The sequence below is a fragment of the Hylaeus anthracinus genome, unplaced genomic scaffold, assembly GCF_026225885.1.
Source record: "Hylaeus anthracinus isolate JK02 unplaced genomic scaffold, UHH_iyHylAnth1.0_haploid 11997, whole genome shotgun sequence".
Taxonomy (NCBI): Eukaryota; Metazoa; Arthropoda; class Insecta; order Hymenoptera; family Colletidae; genus Hylaeus; species Hylaeus anthracinus.
The window spans coordinates 2,124,949-2,143,222 of NW_026534344.1; the positions used below are offsets into that span (position 1 = coordinate 2,124,949).

Genomic DNA, 18,274 nt, shown 5'->3' on the forward strand with positions numbered 1-18,274 from the left:
AAATTCAAATCTATCTTCCAGGAGAGCCGCTGTCAATGTTATTACGGCTACGCCAATCATTCTGATTGACCTTAGCCAACCTTAGTCGTCTGGAGTAGAAGAGTCCGATCGCTTTCTTCACTATTATCTGGAAGCTGTACCGTTCTGCGTCTTATCTATACGAGCATTTCTGAAACATGGTAAGTCACAAATGCTGCACATTAATTATTTCTTTACTGTAAAAGTAATTAATATTATTACATATATATGTATTATGCAAATTTACTTAACCTCTACGTTTGACCTTCGATAGTCATTCAAAATATTTGTCGATCTTATTGTACCAATTATTAATTACTGTTATATATTGCATCCATTTTAACCACCTGTATTAGTAGGATTATCAGTTAACGAAGAATAGAAAATTTGTTAAAATACTCATTTCGAGAGGTCTTAACAACAAAATTTATTATTTGCTGTAGTTACAGCAGAGGAAGTTGTTATACGGCTTCTTAATGTTTTGTGTATGTAGGATTAAATTGTTTCTTATTTTTTAGAGCGATCCAATAAATGTGGTGGTTACGGGAGCAGCAGGGCAAATTGCCTATTCTCTACTGTACCAACTTGCTGCTGGTTCAGTTTTTGGTCCAAATCAACCAGTCAATCTTCGTTTGCTAGATATTCCGGTCATGATGAAAGTATTGGATGGGGTGGTCATGGAATTGGAAGATTTGGCTCTTCCTCTTTTGAGGGGTAACAAAAAACATTAATATTAAAATAACATTCAAGTACATATTCTACTGATATTAGTATTCCACAATCAAATATTGTATTAATATGACGATGTTAATCACAATTTGCAAAATTCAGTTAATTTATCTAATTGATAGAAGCAAAAAACAGTTGTTATGTAACACTAAGATTATGTAACAGTTGACTAATTTAAATGGTATGACTCTTCTGATAAAATGAACCTTGGAGATAATATAAATGTGACACAAGTATTTTATTTCCAGAAATTGTGCCAACTGCTGATCCAGTTGTAGCTTTTAAAGATGTTGCTGCTGCTTTTCTTGTTGGAGCTATGCCTCGAAAAGAAGGAATGGAACGAAAAGATTTATTAGCAGCTAATGTGGAAATTTTTAAAGTCCAAGGAGAAGCTTTGGACAAGTATGCTCGAAAAGACGTTAAGGTCTTAGTTGTTGGGAACCCTGCCAACACAAATGCTTTGATTTGCTCTCATTATGCACCATCTATTCCAAAACAAAACTTTACTGCCATGACTAGATTAGATCAAAATCGTGCTCAAGCAGCTTTAGCGGCTCGATTGAACGTGCAGGTAATTCCGATATTGCATCATTCGTTGCGTATTACACTCCTTAAGAATTAATAAAACTTACATTTGCAAACAGGTTGACAAAGTAAAGAATGTAATCATCTGGGGTAACCACAGTTCAACTCAATATCCTGATGCATCGCACGCTACCGTGGCCCTTCCATCCGGTACCAAACCGGTACCTGCAGTGGTAAACGATGAAAGCTGGTTGAATAATAAGTTTGTAGAAACAATTCAAAAACGCGGTGCTGCTGTGATATCGGCAAGAAAAATGTCATCTGCGATGTCAGCTGCTAAAGCAGCTGGAGATCACATGAGAGATTGGTGGATGGGTACCAAACCTGGAGAATGGGTTAGCATGGGTGTTTTATCCGATGGTAGCTATGGAATTCCCAAGGATATCGTGTTCTCTTTTCCAGTTACTACACAAAATGGACAATACAAGATCGTTCAAGTAAATATTTTTCTTTTACGATATCTAATAACCAAATGTATTGTAAGAACAAAAGGTAATTCATGTTTATAACATTTCAGGGACTTTCGATTAGCGATGTTGCGAGATCAAAGTTAACAGTTACATCCAATGAATTAGAAGAGGAACGTGCAGAAGCAAATAACGTGCTACAAAAGAAGTGACTAGAATCACGAAGTTATGATTCTGAAAAACGCATACCTCGATCAGCGAAATTGTAAAAATTAATATTACAATTTTTGCATAATATATAATGTAGACCATAGTCATCTAATGATGCCTTTGAAATGGCACAGATAGGTCTAATATACAATATATTAACGATATATGTATATGTGTAGATCATATGTTATGTGGAATCTAGCGAGATGCGTATCTTTTCTAAATGGCGTGGGAATTGTTAAATACATGCGTTTATATTCATATACTGTATAAAACATGTAACAAAAGTATGTTGAAAAACATGTTATACTTTATAACGTTTTTTTTTTCTTTTATTCTTTTCCCCAAGAATCAATAATAATTTATATTACAGTAATAGTAACTATTTCTCATATCGATATCATTAATCAATCTTTTTTCACATTTATATTATCTTCATATCTTTTCTTCTAGACACTATTATTACAAGTATACTGATTTCCACCTATAATTATAATTATCGAGTGAGCATTAAGTAGCATATTGTACAAAGATGCAGAGTGCTCAGCTTGCCAAGTCTTCGTAACGCTTTCATCAGAATGTTTTACACCTCATACTTTTCTTGCTCCATTTTTACTTATGTTTAAAAGACATTCGTGCGTCTTTAGAAGGTTGGTGATGCGCTAATATTCGGACAAAAGGACAAGCATTTGAAGCTGTGAAAATTGGTCTAGATGCTAAAAAACATCATTCTTATTGTGATTAATAAAAACTTAGCACTTTGCACAAGTCAATTTTGATTTACATCTCGCGCGTTTTAACAACGTGCATGTGTACCGCAAGAGGCATTCTGATAAAGAAAATAGAAATTTTCATCAAAGGTGCCTCTTTTCTTACAATACGAATCACTTTCCAAGCACAACAATACTTCACAAAGAAGACAGTACGAACATTCGTTCTAAAATGAGGAACTGTAAAGTTCTTGTTCCACAAGGACAGCAAATATACTTGAAACGACTCGCATGAATTACATTTCTTGAGAAAATACAATTTCTATTGTATCGGACAAAACTCATATCGCATGACCAACACTTGGAACGGATAACCTGCAAGAATCTGTCAAATTATATGTATATCGATCCTTTTATTATTTATTATAGGTTAACGCGCTATTCTGCACTGTAACGAATGTTACAGTATAGATTTAAAAAGTAGTTCCTTATTAAAGAATCTTAGATGAATAACGAGAAATCGAACAATATAGTTGGACACTATTTGTTTCATTATAAATTTCTTTTGAAATGTACAAATTTAAGCCCAAGATTAAAGACACGACTTACGTGTTCGAAAATTCACAATACATCGAGTAACCTCATTGATTTCATTTAAACAGGTTTAAATGATACGCACGTATCCGTTCCAGGTTGTATATAAAATCTGATTCCTATTGGACAATTATTTTAAGGTTTTTAAATAACATCAAGGCCAGACTCTGCTTTCGTATGAAGACTGCACGATTCAATCTGTCAAGCAAAGTTCGATTCGCACACTTTAAGAGCGAGTATTTCTGATTATATTATCATAGCAGTTCCTTGCCTGAGCAGAAACAAGATTAATTTAAGTGAAATCCTCTTTCCTTGGTCGCAGCCAAGAGTCTTTCTTTAAGTTGTTCTTCGGTAGGGTACTCCGGTAATTTTAAATAATGAACACAGGTGTTAACAGAGGGATAACCACCTGAACCAGCGTCCACCTTTCGCACTACAGTCAATCTAGGATGTAAATTACATAATCCTCCAGGAGGTAAAGCTGAACATCCAGTTGCGAACTGTAAAAAAGCCTTTCTCTCTGGGCCAGTCAATGAAACTAGAACGTTGACAAATCTCTGGAATCCAGGACTGCAATAAAATAGCAAACATAAATTTTAGCATAACAGAAAATGTAATGTATGAAACAATTTATACTTGAAACATTTGTTTACCTTTCTTTCGTGTAACCCAGTTTCGGCTCAGTATAATTGAGCAAATCTTCTCTGGTCCATTGTGGATTTTGTTCTCCGCAAAGCATAGCCCTAATTTCTTCTGGGCTAAAAGCGTGCAGTTTTTCCATCGGAAAGACCTTTGAGAAACCGGATCTGAATGATTCGAGTTGTCTAGAAATTCCTCGGTCGAGACAATAATTAATCGTCATATCAGAATATTCTCTTGCATTTTCCATGGTAACCGAAACTTCTGCACCACCTTCTACCAACTCCAACTGATCGTGTCCAAAAATTTTAGAACTTGGAGAGTAGGTCATCGTTAAAGCCAAATCCTCGATAGGAACTGACATTCCGGATGGATGTGTAATATATAGCGATGTCTCTTCGTCGGCAGAGCTTCGTCCATCGGAGAAAGTTCTATCGCGTTTATTAGTCGCAGTTTGTATTTCTTTTAGAAATTGACCTCTCACAGAGTCCACAAGTACGAGATCCTCGATGTCCAATAAGCCAGCATACCATGGCGAAGGTTCTAACGACGTGTATGCTGCATCTGCCTCACCCTCTTCCGATATAAAACTACTCGACATACTGGACGACATACTTTCTTGAGTAACACCGGTAAGGCCAATCTTCTCATTCACATTGTTTGTGATGTCTCCGTGGCACATTAATTTTAAGAACGGACGGGACAATGGTAAATCAACTAATCTATTATCCTGCAAAACTTTTGCCAAGAACACACCCAAAAACCAGAAGTATCGAACGGCGCGGTCACAAGCTAGAGAATCTTGCGGCAATGGAGCAGGGAATAAACCACTTGGTCGAGTTACATAATATCCTGCAGGTCGTACTTGCTCTCCAGAAACTCGAGACTGTTCAGTTTCAGGTGTGTCTTCGTCATCGCACAACCACAAACCCAAATCTTTGCGTTGTAACTCTGCAGCAACTAACGCAAAGAATTCCAGCGTTGGCCCAAGACCAGTACCTTCTTCGCCAACGAACTCAACTTCTAGTATACTCTTTCGACTTGCGTGTACCTATATACGAAGCAAAATGTACGATTAAACATGGTCCTTGATGGTTATCACTATTTGCATGACAAATTTTATGAAATTAATTTACCTTTAGTACTTGTTCTGCCCAGTCTAATAATTTCTCTCCCCTAGGTACACTGACCCTTTCGTGTTTTAGTCTCCCTACGCGAAATTCGTGACTGTCATCGCGTCGTGGACTTAAACCAGGTGCCCTTTGTCGTTCGAGAACAGCGTCTCTTTGAGTTTGAAGCCACACGATTGATCGTGATGCTCCGAATGCAGTACAACTAAAGTATAATCGTCTAGTTTCGAATGGTAACAAAAATGGACAACTCCTTGCCAATTCTTCGCACCAATTTGGTAACGCCCCCGCAGCTAGTGCTAAGGGATCTTGAATTTGTTGTACTATTTTGTTTGTGATTTTCTTTGAAGTAAAGTCGTCTGGATGAACCCAACACGTCGACTCCTCGGATTCTTCGTAATCGGCGTGTTTACCATCATCGCGAGTAGTACTTAATACATAAACGTGTCTCAAGAGTTGCAAAACATCTTCTACGGTGCACACTGAAGAATTTTGAGTGGTACTACGAGAATACAATGTTACAATTGGCGTTGCCCTTCCAGATGATTCCTCGTCCCTAGCTTCTTTGTATATTATACTGCAATAACAAAAATCAAAGTTACATAACCTCAATATGAATCGTAAATTTTTTAAATCACTATTATAAAAAAATCAATATATTACGTGTAAGTTGGTTCCCATATTCTTCTTAGCTTTTCTTGTCGACTTCCTAGTTCTGTTAATTGCATTAATTCCTGCACTGCTTGGAAAATACTGGCATGTGGTTCTGTAAGTGGTAATTCAACGTCTGTCACGCCCGGAAGTCCTGGACCCTTCAATGTCAAAGAAAGCCTAGGCATAGGCAATGATCCTACGCGTGCGCTCGATTGAGTTTCACTGCCAGGTGGTGGAACTTCTAAATCTGTTGTCTATAAACAAAGTTTTCTAAGAATAACACAGTCTTTAGAAATGATCTTGTTTTTTTAATGTTTACACATACCTGATTAATATTTGTTCGACCAGGTCGTGGATCGAAGGCAGGAATCAAAGCTGAGAAATGACGTTTCAGAATAAACTCGTCATCCCAGGCACGTCTCTTACTGCTTTGAGGAGTTTCTTCTTCCATAAACGCCGCCAGTAAGTTGCGACTTACCATTACCTCTTCATAATCGGCTTCGCAACCATCTCCTTCTTCTTCGTTCTCTTCATCATCTTCCTACGAGAGAATAAATAATTCAACATTAGAACTAGTTGTCATTCCATTTCGTCATATAACACAATTTATAAAGTTTATCAACTCACTTCTTGATCGTTCTCATCGTTATCTTCTTCCTCTTCGAGAACGCCATCTTCGTCGTCCTCTAATTCAGTCAAAAGAGTTGGTCCACCTCCTGCTCTACCTCCACCGGCACTGGAACTCGCAACACCTCCACAAGATTCCAAAAAGTCCTCAAGACTAACCTGCAGCCATAACTGCTTATTACATTATATAAAATCATACCGTCCATGTTGAATTTCATAATCCTAATTTACAGGTTCAAGAATATATTTTCGTAAAATATTTCTTATCGCGTATTATGTTTTACCTGTTCGCTGTCGCTGCTTGTACTGGTCAATGACATTGTGAGAGCTTGTCCTAAGCCAGGTCCGGTCGTTGTCGTAACACCGCTACCAGCTACTTGACCACTGCTGGTTAAACTTGGATAGCTTTGCGCAGTACTTAGTAATCCACCAGGAAAATTAGGACTCAGAGCGAGTCGAACTAAACTCGACACAGAACTAGGTCCGCGTGAATTTGAACCAGTATTGGAATTTGAAGCAATGTGCTGTCCACCGGTAGGTCCTAAAAGAATTTCCTTCATTAATAAATAACAAAATTATGGAACTAATTTATTGAAAAACAGTAGTACTGAAATTTTAATGTGCAAATATCGTTAGAAATAATACAGGAACACTAACCCAATGTTCGTCTTCGAGTCATTGCGGCGAAAGTTTCCAATAAACCAGTAGCAGTTGTTGATTCCAAAGCACTATTAGTATCTGAACAAGCAAGGTTGGGAACAGACACAGACATGGGATTGGTAACAACAACAGGACACCCTCCTGTTGTATTTTGCGTTGATGAACTAGCTTCTTTGTCCCGGCTGCATTCTTTAGCAGCTAGTTTAGTAGAAATGCAACACGTAAATGTCATCAAAGAATCAAACAAAGAAAAAGACGAAAAAATGAAATGTATAATGAGAGAGTAATAAACGTATGTTAATATAGAAAACACGAAAAAAATAGGTACGTATATTCTACATAAATTAAGTATGTCATAAATGCGTACAAATCCACAAATTAGTAATAAATTAACATACCATCAGCAATTCCAGAATGATGCCTTTGCACTGGTTTAATCCTCAATGAATTTTCCTCCGATTCACCCGATACACTGATTCTTACAGGCACCAAACTAAGTAACTCTCCACTTAAAAAGCTATTAGTGTTATTGCGTAATCTGTCGGCTCCTTCTCTGACACGGTCCAGAGCTTCAGCAGCATCCAAACTCAGTAAACTTACTACTTGCTGTGAACGCATTTAAACGTAAAATCAATGTAGACGATTTATGTATACAGAATGAATGTGATTAATAATTATGCGAGTTTCACACCTTATTCCCTCGCACACTAGGAAACAATGGCTTTGAACTACTAGATGCACGATTGCTGTTACTGTTGGCAGGGCAGTCAGTGTTAAGGGCAAGACTCTCAACGATTGTTGCCAGATCACTTGTCACGGTAGTGTCGGGCCTTGGATGTAATACAACAGACAATTCACTCGTCGAGTTTGCTCCACCTTCACCGGTTACAGCAACAACCGCCTCAGCGCGAGCTACCGATAACACACTTTCTGCTATCGATTCGGCGGCTTGCTGTTCATCAAAAACACAAAATTAAAACTATATTAAACAAGTAATTATTTCTACTTCGGTTGATTGTAACGCATATAAGCATATTCACAGAAAAAAGTAATTATTAGATGTACACACGTATGATTATACACAAAACAACAAACATTTTAAACAATTAAATAGACAAAGAAAGAATAGTGATCCTAAATGAACATTTTGCATTGTACCTTAGCTGCCAAATTGTCAGCGCTTGCTGCTTGATCTGTTGACGCTACTGAACCACGCATCGCGGTATCAGTACAATCTGGTAAACTAGGAGTACTGCTAGATTTTCGTCCTGTTAAAACTCCACTAGCACTTTTACTTTTTGTCCCGTTATCTGTATCAAGGCCAATACCAACTAATCTCAGATCGTATTTCCCTTCTGCGCCCATTCTATAAGAATTGGAACCACCATGATCCCATGTTACGTCTATCCAACCATTGTGCAGTTCCCCTGTTACGGTTCCTTCACCTAGAATGGCGAAGAGAAAATTTGTTAGGTCAAGCCCCAATTACATATTTTGGTGTATACTATCTACACAGTACCTGGTGGTACACCATCTTGATCTCTCCACTTCCAATCCAAGCCTCTAGCTACTCTACTACCAGCAACGAAATGACGAAGTGCTTGAGATTTAATTAATCTTCGTTGTTTCCGAACTCCAGCCTCGGCTTCTCTAGCCGCTCGTCCTAAGTCTTCGCAAACTCCGGTAACTTCGCCATAAACTTCAAATCCAGATACGGACAAATAATGCGTTTGACCAGAAGCGTTTTTCCCAATTTGTTGTAATCGTAAATGACGCCAGCCTTGTGTTTCGTCGATCGGTGGTTCTAACGTCCAAGTGGCTGTACTGCCGGGTTCGTTTAACGACGAATCGTCCACGTGAGCATAGAGTGTAGTCCAAGTTACACCGTCTTTCGATGCCTGAAACGTCCAATTTCGCAACGCACTTCTGCCATAACCTCTCGCGTGTCTCAATGTGTAAGCAGTTGGGATAATCCAGACACCTAAATCGATCGAAAACCACGCGCGTTTATCATCGTTTGTATGACAATTTAACGCTGATGGATCCCGACTTAGAATGTCTTCAATATGACCATATGGCAAATGTCTTCCGTCGCTCGATGTAACGACAACCAAACCGTATTGACCCGGGTTAACCCACTCTGAACAAGTTTTTGCATTTGTTCCGATCCAGTACAACAAACCGTTTTCATCGAAGTCGTATTGATATTTGAAGGTGATTCTATTTCCTTCTTTCAGTTTTTTTACAAATGTAAACGTCGATCTATCGTGATCGTGCCATTGTTTCGCTACCATTTTCAACAAATGATTCTCTAATTGCTGTATAGTACTCAATGGTTCCATCTTTAAGCTTCGACCAGATCTATCTATTAAAGAGCTTTCACCAGCTGCTTTTTCTAAACGGAAACGTAATCTCCTAGTTAGAATTTGTAATCCGTAACCCGAACCTGGCGTATCGTACAAATAAACGGGTAATTTTTCAATGGATTCCAAAACTGAAACCAATTTATGGACTAGAATTTTAGCAGAGTTATATTCTTTGTTGACATCTGCCGTGTGAAAACAACTTTTAAATACTGCTATTCGTTGCATTCTGAGCTTCGTTGCTCTTAAGGTCGGTGGTTGTGGTCCTGGTGGAGCTGCTAATAAAGCAAGCAACGCTTGTACCAAACCGCTAGAATGTAATTCGTATGCAGACACTCTTCCCTCTTCGTTTAATAGAATTTTAAGTTCTTCTAATGCACTTTGTAATATATTACGCCATTCTCGATTTCCAGATTGTTGTTTTTGACAAGCTTTTTCTATTTGGCTAACGATGGTTCCCAGTTTAGCGACTACTCCACGCGGTTGAGCCTGAGCGGCCTTAAAGTAACGTTCGTAAATCTCCTGAGCTTGTACTTTAACTTTCTGCTTAATGGCTTCGATCTTAGATCTTAATCTCTTTCCTCTTTTACCAGCCCAACCTGCTGCAAATTCTGGACCTATACACAAATAGCAACATAAAATACTGGACCCTTACAGAATAGCAATTATAAATAACAATTGTACGTTTACACACCCAAACTTGTTTCTGCAGTGAAGGAATGCTTTGTACCACGGTTCGATTCAAAAATAAAACCTGGCAAATCTTCTCTTAAAATAGTTGCTTGTTGTAGACCGTCGCTATTATGTATACATAATTCGTTTTCTTTTCTGCTGGACAATGCCCAATTTCCTACAACTAACCGAGTCGCACCAGGACGCGATAACACAGGCTGACTCGCAGAATTTGGTTTTACTTGACTTCGTGCTATTTGCAGTTTCTCCAAAAATTCACCACGATTCTCTGCAAAATATGCGACTAATAATGTATACAGCTTGAGCAACTACAAGTGGTGCGAAGATTTTTCATGAACCGAATAATGTTGTGGCAGATAATGTTTAGATCATGCAGAAGTAAAGGAATATCCATGCCGTCGATGATGTACACTGAAGGGTAAGGATAGCGTGCGCAACTAGGAGTGTTGAACATGTATGTACCTACCTTCGGTGGCAACGGACTCTGTGTTCCTCCCTTTTCCTGTAGGCAGTTAGTAAAACCAGTTATTTACTAAACTATTCCCCTCGCAGAAGTTAATCACAAATGAAAAAGATATAACGTAAATAGTGATCTGAAAAGAGCCATATTTCTGGCACAAAGGGTGCGAGGAGGTGAAAGGAATAATTCGACGAGAAAGACGGTGGCAGATGGACGAAACGTAGGTGATGAATTTCGCGTTGATATTATAGAAAAGAAGAACACACCTGATGTATCTGTTCCACCTTCCGGACTTCCACTGGAGTACATTGTTGCTAATTTTCCATCAAGTATAAACCTGAACCATCCGTTACTTCCGTTTGACAATTCTAAAGCAGCCGCATCGGACCAGACATATAAGCAATCGCGTCCTCTGCAAATGCACCAATCTCTCCAATGATAAGCTCTTCCAACCAAAAGTTCTCTCGCATCTTCCATTCTTTGCTCTTCTCCGGATTGATTCGTTTCAGCTTCTGGTTCTGGTGTAGTCTCTTGTGGTCCAGCTAATGCAGCAACTTTTGAAAAGACTCCCAAACGAGCGAAATGTTCTAGAAATTCATCTTTGCCTTTTACCATCAAATCTTGTATCATTTGTAAAACCACTAAGTGTCCATCTTCATCCTCCTATTGAGATTAAAATAAAAAAAAAAAAATGGTTTCAGAAGCAGATTCCCGATAATACCATTAGTATCAGACTCCAGTTAAGTTAAACAAATATTTTTGGTCCTGTTTTCTCAATTTAATACAAAATAAGTACTACAATTTCTCTCCCTCTCTCTCTCTATATATATATTGTCTATGGTTGTTTCGGTAAATTATATTGTATATAGGGTAAGCTCCGCAAGACAGACCACGTAAATAACTCTTTTAATTTTAAATTTCTCACCCTATACAACACGAATGTAACAGCACAAGATTGTGAGCAAAACAATTACGCGATTCAATGAAATCAGAAGCAAAAATGCCCATTAATCCCATCAGCAGCAGGCAGACAGTGGACAGAAGTGGACAACCAGCTTCATGTCTAATCTTTTATTCTTTACACCTGTTTATAAAATAATTTCACTCGCCATTTACCGAGAAACTTGTAAAAAATAAATATCTTTTGGTTTTACTATCAAAAGCATTCATATCCGAACTGTCCTCTTATGTCAAGTTCTGTGCTAAAGAATATATTGCACGTTGGGCTTTGTACGTATTAAGGCATACAATTCAAGTCTCTCCACTTAGTATCGTGGATATTTTTATGATATTGTAAAATATATTTGACATCATAAAAGACGCTTTGTCAGAACAGAAGTAAGACATGCTTATGTTGGTTAGATTTCACGCTTTTTATAAATTATATAATAAATGCATTATGTTAATAGTAAATGAAATCTTTGCATAGTTATTAATGGAATAAGTAAAAAAAAATCTGGGATTCACGAATAGCATGTAAGGGACACAAGGGGGGTCTTCCAACTAGCGACTGGCAAATATACAACAGACGTTACCGTCTTATCAACAATGTAGTTCAGGGAACTGGAAGACTTGCGCGACGAGAGGCAACGCAATTTTTGGCCAATTAACGGCTTGAGAGGCGGAAGTGGTGGTGATGATGTTTTTAACTCAAGCTCCTGTGAACAATCTTAACTAAATCACTAGTATTGTCTGTTTGGCTGCCTGCCTGCCTGCATGAATACTAAAGATTCTAAAACACATTAACTAAGGTTGTAATAACATTAGCTTGTATTTATGTTGATCAAACCTAATGGAATTTATATAAAACAATTCTTATCATGTAACGAAATATATATTATAAGCTTACCTCGTTGTCCAGTACATTGGCAATCACTTCCACGAGCATAGCTCCGCAACCTCCTGTTCTATCAGAACCACATGTTTCGACAAGTAATTCTGGTTGAATGTAATGGACCATCTTTCTAATTAAATTTAAACTGGCTTTCCTAACGCTGGGCAACATAGACGATTGAAATGTCGCACAAAATACAGGTAAAAGCCTTTTCAAATATACCGGAGCCATTTCGGGATCACCTTTCGGTTCTGTAAATTCGGTTTCAGTTTCTGGCTTTCTGTGTTCTTGATTTGGTAACATCCACTCTCCAGGAGATTGCAGTATAGCTGCCACTTCTCTATGCCCTTCATCTACGCGTTCTCTAGCTTTATCTAACGGTGTTTTTCCATCCTCATCTCGTAAATCGGGATTCGCTCCATACTTAAGTAATACTTTAGCAATAGCTGGTCTTCCAAAGCAAGCAGCATAATGCAGACTAGACGATCTTTGACCTTTATTAACATCTGCTCCCCTAAAGCACAAAAATTCAACCATATCTTGAGTTCCAAAAGCAGATGCCCAGTTAAGCAATGTTTGCCCGACATCATCCATGAAATTTACTTCGATGCCTCCAGAATCTATAGCTTCTATTAATGCTTCTGTGTCTTTAGATCGAATACAGTCAATTAATTGTCTGTGAGACTTTTCTCCAGCACTATCTAAACGCCTAAATCGTGGTATTAAAGGGCCTGGCGGACCTCCAGTTGTATTACGACCTAACGCTGATCTGCCTTCGAATAGTAAAACCAACAATAAATCGACTAATCTCATGGAATCAAGAGCACATCGCTCATCTCCTTTCAAAGCTTTTTCAATCGCGTCTGGTAGCTCGGACCGTAGAAGGTCATGCGTTATAGAAGGCGATCCTCTACAGAGTGTCGATAGAAGACTGATTATAGTAGAAACAGAAGCACAAGATTTTGCTTCTGGAGCAGGAATTGTTGATGCTGTACTAGAAGGTGGAGGCGTCTTTGGATTTCCAGAAGTAGCTGCTATCGATGTACCAGGCCCTGCTGCATTTGATAGCCTGTGTAAGAGTTCAGAAACCAATCCATTGCATGCTAACGGAGCAGGATCGGTATTTCTCCGTGAATATCTATCAGCTAATGATGCAAAACAACGAAGCGCGCCATCGGCAACATGTGCATCCTCGTGTCTGAGTAACGTTGATAAAGCTTCAACACAATCTGGCAAAGATTTATCTTGAGGTTCCACTTTTCCACATAAACGGGTAACTACAGCCATTGCTGAATGCAACGTGTCCCGATGAACACGAGCTCCATGCTCTCGAATAAAGCACAAGGCACATGGAAGGCCACCAGCTTCGAATACAGCACCAGCTTCTCTCGCGCAAACAAGTTCTAACACCTACGATAATAACACGTATTAGTATCGACTAACGCGACAGTTAACAACAATCAAATAACATAATACCTTTATGCATTGCTCTGCTAAATCTCGACTAGTTCTGGAACCTAATCCAGCTCCAGATAGGCGACTGCAAATAGCTTTTACAGCACCTTCCATAGCTACAACTCTGCGAGTACATTCTGCAGAAACATCCAAATAATATGTAATGGCTCGAGCGGTCACTTCTAAGACGTTATCCGGTGCAAAATCATCCAAAAAAATTCTACATAATGCAGGAAGAAATGTGCGTGGAGGACAGCTAAAATGCAGATAACAGATTGTATTAGTATGAGAATGTAACCATAATAAAATAATTATTTTAGACATTTATTGTATACCATTCGAAGCATCGATCAACATTGTCAGACATAAGTAGTAACATGCACAATTGCTCTAGAGCAATTAACTGCATGTCCCTTTCATCTCCTTGGCCTATACTAAGCCATTCCAATAAAGTTTCAGGATCAACGTCTGCCATCTGAATGTTAATTACAAAAGAAAATTACTTGTCTCAAGTTAATCGTATAAATAGAGCTTAACATTACCATGGAAATAAGATAAAAAAAGAAGTTTAATACTTGTACAATCAAACAAAGACAAAATGAAACATAATATATACTTTTATTATTTTAGTAATTTCTCTCTTTGTTAATAAGACTTGCCTTGTAAGCTTAATAGCACCAATTGAATGTATTTCAAACTGACAATCTGAAAACAAAGCAAAGATAATAAAGTTAAAAGTCCAACATTAAAAAGAACATTGTTGAAAAAATGTTAAAATCAAATTGTATTCGATTCACGAGAAAACCAATAAAGAATACAAAGATAACAAAAAATAAAGGTACAAAATTCCAATGATACGTCTATATTAAGAATTACATTGACAGTAGTATTCTCCCTCCCAGGCTTCTTTATGTCTAAGGAAACACAATGTCTAGAAAAAGTCTAGCATGTAAATAATCGCGATAAGGCGCAATTTCGATCGCGATATCATGAATCGAGAAATGTCTATGATTACAATAGCTAAAAGGCACGTGGTCACAACTTCGATATCGTAAAATCGTGAATTGTCGTTGAGGTACAAAGAAAGGTGAAAAAAAAATTTGTCATGACGACGGTTGTAAGCGTGACACTATTGTAATAACACCGTGTAACCTTCAGAGAATTCATTGGAGTAATTGTTGCCGTACAGGTGCATATCGTGCATTCGATACGCATAAAAAATAATTACGTATAGTTTGGTAGATACGATCTGGTTAGACAGAGAAACGTACCGTTGTGCACAGTATTCCATTATTCGGAAGGGGTCAGGTCGCCATCCTTCCAAAGACGTGTCGTTTTCCACTGCGAAAAACAACGTAACTGTGTCGTCGTGCTTGGTCCGTCAGCGACACAAGAATTCAATCGGACCAACGAACCGACGAAGCACTCCTTTGGACGAAAAGATCTCACTTTGTCCTAGTGTCGTCGTATATATTTCGCCATTTACCCGACGTTCAGAGTATAGCTCGGTATATCACAACTCGCGACTGCTTGCAACTCTCTTGAAAGTCGTATTTTCATATGTGCGCACGTTGACGAGCGATGCTAGGCAGATTTTCATGGAATCTCACGCTATTGCCATTGCACACATACACATATAGAGAGGTTCATTAATTCGTTTTGTTTGAGGGGAATATAACACACCAAACGAACTCCCTTCCCCTCGTTCGAAAGTTTCTAGTCGTCGCGCGACTGAAACGCTAGATGTCGTTATTTACTTGTATATTTAAAATCACTATACAACGATTCAACTTTGCGTCTACAGAGGGCGATCTCATTGTTACTAGTACTACGTACCGTAATCAATTTTGATTTAAATTCTTCTTCTACATGGAATATATTGAAATTAATAAGCAGAGAGCAATAAAAATCGCTTTTTAGAAAAGTTTATGGTACAAAATTAAAGATACATTTATTTACGCGTCTTAAGTTTTACACCTTATCTTTCTAATATTAACAATGTATTATTTTTAATATAATTTTGGTATTATTTGTTGATAAAACTTAGTAGAATAGAATATATCGATATAAAATTTTCTTACGAATATTATTATTAAACCAAATTACGTCTCTTCACATAGCGAAACTTTAGCATAATTTCTTTCTGTGTTTTGTTGCTAAAACATTTTTAAAACTTTGTAGATGGTGCATATTTAAAAATAACAGACATTAATTTTTCGCTTGCTTACCTTTCCTTTCTTTTTTGATTTCTTCCCTTTTCTCTTTCATGTCAGTGGGTAAATTCTCTAGCATACTTTCAATAAAATTATCAAGAACTATGGATCTAATCTTTGATCCTATTGGTGCCCTACACATTGGGCATACCTTTGTTTTTTTGGTCCATTTATTTATACAGTGTTCGCAGAATGTGTGCATACAATTTAAAGTTGTTGCTTTCACAAATAATTCTGAACATATGCTACAGGTTAACTGTTCATCCATTATATTGTTAACTTTATTAATTACACTTTCTTTTTCCTTGTTATCTATGTTAAGCTGACTGGACAATGTTAAATCTATTGTGTCTAAAATTTGAAATCCTGTAGGATCATTTACAAATTCAAGAAATATACAATTATTGGTAGGATTGTCGGAAGAACTCGCCGCTGCAAATGAAATATTAATTAGTTTGTTACATCTCACCCAAACAATTAATTCCTAGAGCGAAAATATATGAATGATCATACCATTACTCTGTATCGTTTCAACTTTAGCTTCCTGTTCTTTTAAAGCTTTTTCAGTTTCTTTTAATTTTTCCTCTAATACTGTTTTCTCATTTAATAATTGAGCTTGTATAGTCTTCTCTGTTTTCACTCTATTTTCCATAACACTCTTCCACTCAGCCTGTTGTTCTTCCCTCCATTTTTCCATTTGCTCTTTCATTTTAATTTCCAACATTTCTTTTTCATGTTTACTCACATTCAATGCTTCCTGCCACTTTTGCTTCTCATTATTTAATCGTTTTTCAAATTTTACTCTTTCATTTTCCAATTTTTCTAACAATTCGGCATATATCTCTTGTAAATGCTGTTCTTGAATATTACCATTCTCTATTTTACCTTCTAATAAAGTAATTTGTTTTTTCAGATCTTCCGTGCTCTCCTTGGTGGCATTTTGTTCTGTTAAAAGTTGCTCTAGTTGCTTTTTCAATACATCTTGTTCTTTTTGTTTTGTTTCTAACTGGTTTTTTAAAACTCTTTTCTGACATTCTTGATTTTCCGAAAATGTCTTTTGTTCTGTGAGAACATTATCCATTATCTGTTCATCCAACCTTGCTCTTTTCGTTTTCTGTTCCTCCTTAGCAACGAGAGTGAACACATACTTAAATTGATCGCTTGTACTGAATTGTACAACGTCGCCGTTAAATATTCTCTGATTCACCCCAGAAGTTAGATGGACACCATTAACAAATGTAGCGGATGAACTTACATCTTTAATGGTCCATTCTTCGTTTCCTTCGCATCTAAAGATACATTGCTTTCTAGATATCATTGTGTCTAGAATAATTTCGTCGTTTTCTCGTGCACGACCAATTTTAAACTATCGAAACATTCGAAAGTATATGTTACAAACGAATAAACGAGGGATAAGAAACAAGGATTAGAAAAAAACGCGGGACTAATATTTAATCATACCTCATTTTTATCAATGTAAATATCTTTAGGAGCGGTGCCGTGTTTGTCAACTCTCACTAGAATAGGCTCAAGTGGTTTTGCATCGGAATCGTCTAATGCGACCCTCTTTTCCACTTTCGAACCCTCCATTATGAAAACGAACACTTTTCTGAATAACAGGGCTGAAAATAATCATCAAATTGTTTGCTCTTTTTCTCGATTGATTCATTTCTTTACCAAATATCATAAGGATACATGGTAACGATAAATAAATACCACAAACACGTGGAAAAGAGTTATACCGTTATACGAACCAAGTCCCTGTCAACAGTAAAGGGAAAACAAACGACGAATCAAATTTCTACTATACCGATAATTAGTTTAATACTACTGGCGCTATCGGTGGGAAAACGCCCAAGCTTGTAGTAAAGTTAGTTTACATCCTTGACGCTAAGTGGCGACTGCAATTAAAATAAAAATAACGCCATCTCTAGCAGTAGATATAGGAACTATTCGAGGACAAACTTGAGCGTTTTCCCGATAGAGGCGCTGACCGAACTCAGAAAATAGTTCGATCCTTTAACGCTAGACGGCGCCATTAGCTTCGAATTACCGACAGTACGTCGATAATTAACAATTATTACGGTCGAGGAGAAACTTGATCGTTTTCTCGATAGAGGGAACTCGGGATCGTTTTTTACCGCGAAATTCAAACCGAATAATATAGTGCACTCTTCTAATACTATTCCTAAATAAAATAAACTGCCTTCAAAACCTAATATCAAAGCTCCAAATTCAATAATCAAATACCTACGTTTTCATTTACATCTGTACTTCGTTTTCCTTAGTTTAA

The 18,274-nt window shown here is 37.4% G+C and overlaps 3 protein-coding genes across 12 annotated transcripts; 1 reads left to right on the forward strand and 2 right to left on the reverse strand.

The window, feature by feature from the left end:
- The first annotated feature begins 18 nt into the window (after nucleotides 1-18).
- LOC128889670 (malate dehydrogenase, cytoplasmic) lies at nucleotides 19-2,270 on the forward strand. The gene is made up of 5 exons (XM_054147505.1): nucleotides 19-179; nucleotides 537-732; nucleotides 996-1,318; nucleotides 1,392-1,769; nucleotides 1,850-2,270. The coding sequence occupies exons 1-5, from the start codon at nucleotides 177-179 to the stop codon at nucleotides 1,949-1,951; spliced, it is 1,002 nt and encodes a 333-aa protein (XP_054003480.1). The 5' UTR covers nucleotides 19-176; the 3' UTR covers nucleotides 1,952-2,270.
- LOC128889665 (E3 ubiquitin-protein ligase HECTD1) lies at nucleotides 2,254-15,524 on the reverse strand. Of its 8 annotated transcripts, none has more exons than XM_054147489.1 (21): nucleotides 15,040-15,524; nucleotides 14,428-14,473; nucleotides 14,104-14,243; nucleotides 13,790-14,024; nucleotides 12,329-13,723; nucleotides 12,015-12,137; nucleotides 10,746-11,142; nucleotides 10,486-10,521; nucleotides 10,021-10,287; nucleotides 8,483-9,943; nucleotides 8,122-8,408; nucleotides 7,655-7,915; nucleotides 7,362-7,569; nucleotides 6,961-7,161; nucleotides 6,588-6,844; nucleotides 6,304-6,462; nucleotides 6,002-6,217; nucleotides 5,686-5,930; nucleotides 5,029-5,599; nucleotides 3,907-4,943; nucleotides 2,254-3,823 (listed from the first exon to the last, which is right to left on the reverse strand). In XM_054147489.1, exons 3-21 carry the CDS (start codon nucleotides 14,241-14,243, stop codon nucleotides 3,541-3,543), a joined length of 7,779 nt encoding a protein of 2,592 aa, XP_054003464.1. In that variant the 5' UTR covers nucleotides 14,428-14,473; nucleotides 15,040-15,524; the 3' UTR covers nucleotides 2,254-3,540. The 8 variants fall into 8 exon arrangements, with proteins under 8 accessions (XP_054003464.1, XP_054003463.1, XP_054003467.1 ...); XM_054147488.1 differs by having other exon boundaries at nucleotides 6,304-6,474; XM_054147492.1 differs by lacking the exon at nucleotides 12,015-12,137.
- Nucleotides 15,525-15,712: 188 nt separating this feature from the next.
- LOC128889668 (E3 ubiquitin-protein ligase rnf8-like) lies at nucleotides 15,713-17,786 on the reverse strand. Of its 3 annotated transcripts, XM_054147502.1 has the most exons (5): nucleotides 17,724-17,786; nucleotides 17,443-17,603; nucleotides 16,495-17,347; nucleotides 15,997-16,413; nucleotides 15,713-15,924 (listed from the first exon to the last, which is right to left on the reverse strand). In XM_054147502.1, the coding sequence occupies exons 2-5, from the start codon at nucleotides 17,569-17,571 to the stop codon at nucleotides 15,896-15,898; spliced, it is 1,428 nt and encodes a 475-aa protein (XP_054003477.1). In that variant the 5' UTR covers nucleotides 17,572-17,603; nucleotides 17,724-17,786; the 3' UTR covers nucleotides 15,713-15,895. The 3 variants fall into 3 exon arrangements, with proteins under 3 accessions (XP_054003477.1, XP_054003476.1, XP_054003478.1); XM_054147501.1 differs by having other exon boundaries at nucleotides 17,443-17,766; XM_054147503.1 differs by lacking the exon at nucleotides 17,724-17,786 and having other exon boundaries at nucleotides 16,495-17,270; nucleotides 17,443-17,580.
- Between the last annotated feature and the right edge of the window lie 488 nt (nucleotides 17,787-18,274).